The sequence below is a fragment of the Oryzias melastigma genome, linkage group LG21 (genome assembly GCF_002922805.2).
Source record: "Oryzias melastigma strain HK-1 linkage group LG21, ASM292280v2, whole genome shotgun sequence".
NCBI lineage: Eukaryota > Metazoa > Chordata > Actinopteri > Beloniformes > Adrianichthyidae > Oryzias > Oryzias melastigma.
Genome location: NC_050532.1, coordinates 7112776 through 7120790, shown reverse-complemented (window position 1 = coordinate 7120790; position 8015 = coordinate 7112776). Strand labels below are relative to the sequence as shown.

The following is an 8015-nucleotide window of genomic DNA, read 5'->3' as shown; positions in this document are numbered from 1 at the left end:
CTACTTTATTTCAAAAATCATAATTCATATTTAGTTTTTATATTTACCACTGATTTCAATATTTATTGAAAATCAGTACGCTTGCTTTTAACCAACATCCCGTCTGCTATAATTTCTGAATTAAAAATAATTAAAATAAGGCAGATATGACAAAACTTCTCTAAATCTGATAAAATTGGAGAACACGTTTTTACTAAAACTTCTACATATAGCAGTTCATATATTTGATTTTATTTAGTCCCCTTAAAATAATTAAAATCTGTTTTCTGCATGAATGTTGAGCAAATGTTAAATTCTTCATTTTTAGCATCCAGTTTTAAACAGAGTGATCTCCATAAAATCACAAGAAGCCTCTGAACTTTCATTTGACCTCTAAATCTTCCAGTTCTGATGGAACGCTTCACCAGACGGTAAGCCATAGTCAAACTGGGATATCATTTTGAAGAATACACTATTTATGTTATTATGCTGCTCTTTGGAGGCTGAACAAAACAGAAGGTTATATAAGTGATAAGCTAAAATACCCAGCTTTTAAAAAGTCAATATGAAAATGTATTTTTTTACTTTTGATGATTGCTTTTACTGCCGGTTTCAAAGGAAACTGTTTTCTATGTGGAGGTCACAGCCTTCATTCCAGTGGGGAGCTCATTCACTGCAGATAAAGGAGGATTCTGTGTTGATCTACTAAGGTTGAGAACCCTCAAACATTAAAAATATGACATTTTATACAGTTTCAGATGCTGGTGATGTGATCACACCTGTAAAACAACAACAGGAAGTCGAGTCGTGCATCTGCAAAAGAAGCAAAGGAAGATTTTTATGCTGTCCATTAAAAAGTTATCGTGATGAAAATACAACATGTTTCCTTCAAGGTTTTTATTAGTTTTGAAATAGAAATCAACACATTAGCAGAATAAATAGTAACAGATTCTGTGACAACAAAAAGTAATCATAAACACCAAAGCTATTCCTAAAAATAAAAACCTAAATCTGTGTTTTAACTGTTTCTTCGTCCCCAAATATCTTTTCTATTTAAAGTAAAATCTAAAATCTTTGAAAAAAAAATCTGAAAGCTTTAAAAACATTTTTGCATGTGTCTTAACTTATTCAGCCCAACAGAATCAATACTATTATTTTGGTACATTGTAGGAGACTGAGTTTGGTTTTTAAAATGGGAAACAGGCTACTTATAGATAAAATATGAAGAATTTTGAGCTAAATGTGTATTATGTGTTGTTTAAAATGTTACATGTGTGCAAAGTGACATCCCACAGTTATATACAGTCAAATATTCTAATGCCAGAAGCAAAAAACACATATTTAGCTTCTTTCCAGCCAGAAGGAAAATGTAATTCTAGCAATAAGAATAATAACAATTAAAAATCAATGAAAACGATCAAAGAATTTTAATATGAGAACGGTGGAAAGAAGGCTGGGAAATGTAAAAAAAAAATCTGATGTTAAATCCTTTAGATAAGCTGTGAACGTGGAAACGAAAGCATGAGCATTGGCCCTCCAGTATGATCTAAACTCACCAGTTCTCTTTGGTAAAGAATCAACATTCTAGGTGGGCTTCATAAACTCAGAAAGGGACACAAAAAAGATGAAAACACAAGTGACCATTTAAAACGTGTTCCAAAGGAACAGCTGAACCAGCACTATAAATAGTTAGAAAAAAAGTGGACTGGGGGTGTGCATCACATGTTTAAACCAAAACAAAGAAAAAACAGCAGCAAAAGCAAATATTGACACTCCCAGTTAGCCTAACTGAAGTAATGATATATCACTGACAGGCTCACACAGACAAACACAGCAAACACACAAATCCAATAACTGAACAAAGGAAATGAGAAGCTGTGCAGGTTCAGTGTGATTACCTTTAAAATATATATATATATATTTTGCAATAGAAAACAATTTTTCGAACTAAAATATAAATGTAAAGGGATAATTTTTATATTTTAGAAAAAGCTTTTATTTTGAAAAAAAAATGCTTTTGCAATTAAAAGTAAAGCAATACTGTCCAAAGGTTCTCAAACTGCAGGGATCTTAGAGGGCAGAACTTCTCTGCATTCTTTGATCCACAAGCCAATAGTGTTATGTAAATACAGCTGACATTTTTAGACTAAATTGTTTCATGTGAAAATATTTTGAAAGAAAACAAACAAAGTCTTCCTTTGTTAGAGTTTAAATGTCTTCCAATAATTATAGAAACATCTGTAGTGCTGCGTTCACACGGCTCTCTGCAACAAGCATTCAATCGACCACTTTCAATGACAAATCAATGTAAAGACATAAGTGTGTCTTTCAGACTTCTGTGTTCAAAGCTCTAATGTTCATGCATAGCTAAGCAAGTTTTCAGGCTCTGTGTAGAAAATGTGGATTTATTGAACATGCATTAAACCAGCTGAACTCAAGAAGAGACTCAACTTTGGTAGCTACATATAAATGGCGTCCCATTTAATTCACGAAAGTGCAAATCAGATGAAAATTGATCATGGAGAAGTTCATTTGGTTTTGCCACGCTGGAATTATATGACACCAAGTTTTTCATATATTGGAATAGAGCTGTGAAGGAAAAAAGCCTGGAGAAAGATTTGCACCACTTCAACATTTCATACCAAGCCTCTTCCAACTATAGGTACATGTACTAATATCAGCAACCAACAAATCAGTGTGACCACCATATGCTAAAAAGGCTTTCAAGATCCCACAACCAGCGCGATTTTGAAAGAACACATACCAGGTGTGTATGCAACATTAGAACATGTCGAGATAGATTTGAACGGGTATCCAAATCTCATGACAACAGAATTTTCAGATGTGATTGCTATTGCCCAAAACTAAATAAATGTAATTCAGCTCACTTAATTTAATGTTTAAGTTGCCAGTTAACATTCAAGGTAATGCTCCTAGTACTAAGGGTTTAATTGAGTGGTTGTATGGTTCACTACCACCCTATAAATAAATGAAAATAACTCTCAAAGAACTAGACTTGTCAGGACAGACCATCAACCATGTCCAGTTGGGGTTAAAAAGGACAAACACATATGGATAAACACTGGAACACTTGGTATAGGATAAAATTGAAAGTTTGTTACCCCAAACATTTATGGATTTGTGTACTTCACTGCTGGGGTAATTTGTACTGGTAGATCTTAATGCAATGGTGCATACTGTCTGACACAGCAAGCTGACCCTCGGGTAACAAGGTCAGTCCACGTGGACTACTCAAGCCTTCGTTTACTATGGGCCATCCCATTCCTTGTTCTGGATATAACAAAATTTTGTGCTGCTCCCCCCAGTCTGCAACCAAAACATTACCATCTGCATCTATACAGATCCCCCAGGGGCAGGCCAGGACTGGTCCCATGCCAGCACACACACCCAGAACTCTTATGGTGTTCCAGCCTGGCTCCAGCACTTTTATACAAGGGACACGTCCAGTTTCATTCCCCCTTTCAGATACAGCTACCAAGCCTGAAGTCAAGCAAGTTGCCACCAAGTAGGGCCTGTGGAACCCGGTCACAACTGTGCGCTCAAGTCGAGAACCAGTTTTTGGTTCGAGCTTCAAGGAAATGAGGGTACCTTTCCTAATATCTGCTACTAGGAAGTCATCTGATCTGCTTACAGTGACACCCCTCGGAGCCTCCAGTTCATCCTTTGTGGAACCCAGACCAGAGCCTCCAAAGGTCTGGAGTAGACGGCCATGTCGATTGAACACAAGTAGTGCCCTTTCTGCTGCACAGCTCAAAGCAATCAAGCCTTTTCCATTGACAGCAATGTCAAAGTAATTTCTGCATCTTCTGGTTGAGCCATCAGCACGGGCAGAGGTCAGTTGCTGGAGGACATTTCCTCTAGGGTCAGTCACCTGTTTCAAAGTTTAAAGTTAGCTTGAGATTGTACATTTGCTGGTGCAAACATGCTGTACATTGAACAAACTTAAAAACTTAAAAGGGGCAACATACCTGTACACGTGCATTTCCACAATCCACTATGAAGAGTTGGCCCTGTGGTGTGGCATGGATCCCACTTGGTAGAGTTAGGTCAGCTCGACCTGATCCCTGTTTACCAAACTGCCCAATGAGATGGACACCACTGGGGTTGTATGCTTTGAAGGACAAATCTCCCTCTTCCTCTAACTCTGCTAGAGCCAGCTCCCTTCCTCCTCTGTCCCTCTTCAGCTCATGAGAGGACACATCAATGGCTGATAGGGATAAAGACCTGGCCACAAGGGGTTGCTTTGCTTCTCCAAATGAGCCTTTGTGTGGGTCATTATTATGACCTCTGTGAGCAGGGCACAAGATGTTCTGCCCCCTTTCGTTGATCCGAGACCGTCGACTTAGTGTTGGTGAGGCGGAAGTTGAGTTGCCATTCTTAACCTTCCACAGTCCTTGTTCGTTCGTCCCGCCAGGGACCAGCGGCCGTGTCCTCTGAGTCAAATCCAACGCAGACTTTGACAAGTAACAACTGTGGTTCAGAGAGCTTCTTTTTAAGCAATGGTCATACGATGGGCCAATGATGAAGGTGTAGCTTGAATCAAGGCTATCCGTTGGGGATGGCGCACGGCCAGAGTCACCAAGTGTCCCGAGGGAGTGTTCATCTGAAGACTGGCTGATGCGGGAATGAGAGCGGCCTCTGCAGGTGAGTTCTAAGCAGCTTTGGCTAGTTAAAGTGTCTCTTGTATTTGTCCTGGGAGATTTTAAGGCACTGTTGGCAGAGTTGTAAAGTCTACCATCGGAACCCTGACTCCCTTTTCTTTTTAGTCGATCTTGGCTCTCCAAACTCAAGGATTGGCTGAGCTTACCATGGTCCTTTCGTCTTTCCGGTGAGGGGGACAGCTTTCTGTTTGAAGCAACAGAAAACAATTTCCTCTGATTCCAGGGGGATGAACAGTTATCATCAAAGTTCATCTTGTTCACCAGATCTTCATCAGCAGTGTGGATGTGTTTGTGTCCAATGGGGACAGCCAAAGAAACATCTTCTCCTTGTTGCTGGAAGTAACCTAAATCTATTTCAGTATGTTGGGGAGAAATCCTGTCAGATTGTTCACATTTGGGAAGCCAGTGAAGGATCTTAGCAGAAGAAAGCTTCTGTTCATCCTCTAATTCCACGTCACTTCGGTTTGACAGGCTGATCTTTCTAACTACCCGGGGAGACGGTGAGGTCCATTCTTGTCCTTGAGGGCTTTTCTCTTTTTTAAAACTTTGATTGTTCATGTCTTCACACTTGATCTCCTGTGAATGGAGAGCACATGGCTGTCCGTGCGGTCCGCAGCTTCCAACATTCAGGCTCAGGTTTTGATCTTGTACATGAATTTCTCCAAAAGCGACAACATTAGTTTGGGAGCTAGGTTTGAAGTTAACTTTCCTTAGTGAAACTGATATCTCCCAAGGCTGTAGGAACTCGGTAATCTCCTTAATAAGAAGATTGTTGTTTTGCTCAGTTTCATTAACAACTGGTTGACCCATTTCTTCAATTCTACGCTGAAGTTCAGCTAGTTTGCGGAACCTTTGGTCCATCAGGGTTTGACTAACCCGCACTGCCGCCAGGTTCTCCCTCTGAACTTGCTCCAGGCGCTGCTGAGAGTCCCGATGGTCCTGCTCCACCCTCTCAAGAAGACGTCTCTCCTCTCTGCGCACCCCTAGGACAGCTCGTTCGACACCCCGCTTCACTGATTCAAACTCCCTTTTTTGGTGCTCTTGGATTTGTTGCAGATCAGCATGGACCTGTGCAAGATCCCGTTGAGCTTGTGTCACCCAGCACGGAGAGAACTGAGGGGAAAGACCAGACGGAGGGCCGTCCAACTGACCATCCGGACTTGGACTCTTGGCTGGAATGGAAATAGGTGAACTGCTTTGTCTAGGGCCCCCGAAAAACATTTTGATGAAATTGGTCTTTTTGAGCAATCAGTCTGGGTTTCTGCAGAATGACAAAGAGGACACTTGGGTTGAAAATCATCCAAATGAGGAAATTATGACAACTCTGTAAAGTCCCACTCCGATCATTTTTTGGATCTATTGTTAAGGTGTTCCCAGTGGTCTATTAATTATGACTATGCCATTTAGCCAAAATCAAAAAATATTGGAGCTATCCAGCCACACAGTTTTGGGCCAGATACCAACTCAGAAGAGGAAAACGAAGACGTACATGGATCTAGCAGGTGCATCAGAGTTGAGCATAACAGGGAGCTTGTGGCTTGTTGTAGTAGCTTCTGCGAGCTTAAATTTTAAGCTTAATTTTCTTAATTTATGTACTCCAAAAGAAAATGCTACAAGAACATGTTAAATAAATTATCATTTTAATAGGAGTGGGTCTTTAAAGAATGTCACAAAGATAGAATGAAAAGAAGGAGAGAACACCAGAGAAGATAATTGTCCCAGATATTCTGAGTAGAGGCAGTTTTTAGCATATTCCCATCTCAATTAAGTCCTAGTACCAGGCAGCTTTTTAACTTAAAGTAAACAGTTGCTCATGCAAAAATGTCAGATCTTCAAAGGGTTGTTTTTTAAAATTCAAGAGGTTGTGGGAAGAAAGAGCAAACGCAGAGCAGGAAGAAAGTTTTTGCTTCCAAGAGTTTCCTACAGTATTTCAAACAGTGACAGACAAGAAGAAGCACCCGCAGTGAGGCTGAGAGTGGGAGGTGCAGACTGAGTGTCAGCACAACAATACTCCTCAGCTTCTCGATTGTGTGCGAAAAAGACTTCCCTTTGAGGTTTTATTCATGAGGACAACAATGTAATATTAGGAAGTAACAATGAAGATGTCTGTTCCCTTCACTAATTTACACATAAAGCGGCGTTTCTAACAAGCAGGCACGACTGATGCCTTGCGCTTTTCAAGAAGGGAACATGGCAAAGCTCTTGGGTTTAAAATGTTGACCTACATCTAACGCACAAGCAGGTACTCGGTTTCAGCAGCCAACCTGTAATTCTATACTCTCTAGTAGAAGCTGCCGACCGCATGAATTGTTTAACAGCTCAGGAAGACAAAAATGCAAACGAGCTCCTGAAACTGGGGTGCAAGTGAACTTTTTAATTGAGTAAAACTTTTTCTGATTTTTTGTAGCCAATTTTAAGGAGAGAATTGATCCGCCAACCGTCAGTCATCAATGAACTTCACGATGAGGTCATTTGTTTGCAGATGGACAGGTGGATCTGAGGCACTGGGTCAAAGCTTCGCCTCTTTGTTCCAACTTTGCTCAATTGGTTTGTAAATGAAGGAGATCTAGTTGCTAATTTTTCAGAGTCAATATATGAAATGTAGTAAACTAAACTAACGCACAATAAAGTAGATTAAATACATCTTCGTGTATTTATCGTATTTAATCAACTCCAAAATTCCAGTTATTTCTTTTTTAGTTTAAAAAAGAAGATGATAGAAAAACAGAATGCACCACTCCACCTCTAAGTCTTACCTGTGTTCAGGTGTTGGCGCCCTCTTACCACGACTTCTCTCCTCTTCTTCACTTTTACCATCTGTCCTATCTTCATGCCCTTTTTCGTCTTCCTTGTTGCTAAGACACCACCACCAAGCTGACTCCGGTTTCCTCTGTCAGCTCTGTATTCTGTCCGTTGTTAAGCCAAGGAAGCTGTTTGTGCACATCCAGTTTCTTACAGAACCAGAACTGATACTAAACAAATATGGAGCACATTTTTTTAGTCATATAGATTTGTAATTTTTATTAAAGTTAGGGGAACATTTTGAGTTTCATCTTCTGGAACTAAAATGTTCTGAGAATAACTGCTAAGAATTAGGGTTAATGACTATTTGCTCTTACATTTCTCAAACTAAAAGTTATGAAAATATGTTTGTTATAGTCTCTGTCATTATAGTGGAGTGGCAATTAGAATCCAAATGTTTATTTATTTATTTATATATTTTTTTGCTTTCCTGTCAAACAAAAGGTAAAATGATCCCCGATATATACACTGTAAAAAAAATTCCGTTGTTTTTACGGAAAAAAACTGGCAGCTGTGGTTGCCAGAAAAAACATGTAAAAAATACATAGATTA

General features: G+C 39.6%; 1 protein-coding gene across 1 annotated transcript; it reads right to left on the bottom strand.

Moving 5' to 3' along the window:
- Positions 1–2027: 2027 nt before the first annotated feature.
- LOC112155413 lies at positions 2028–5882 on the bottom strand. Its single transcript, XM_024287017.2, has 2 exons — positions 3969–5882; positions 2028–3871 (listed from the first exon to the last, which is right to left on the bottom strand). The coding sequence occupies exons 1-2, from the start codon at positions 5880–5882 to the stop codon at positions 3128–3130; spliced, it is 2658 nt and encodes an 885-aa protein (XP_024142785.2). The 3' UTR covers positions 2028–3127.
- Positions 5883–8015: the final 2133 nt, after the last annotated feature.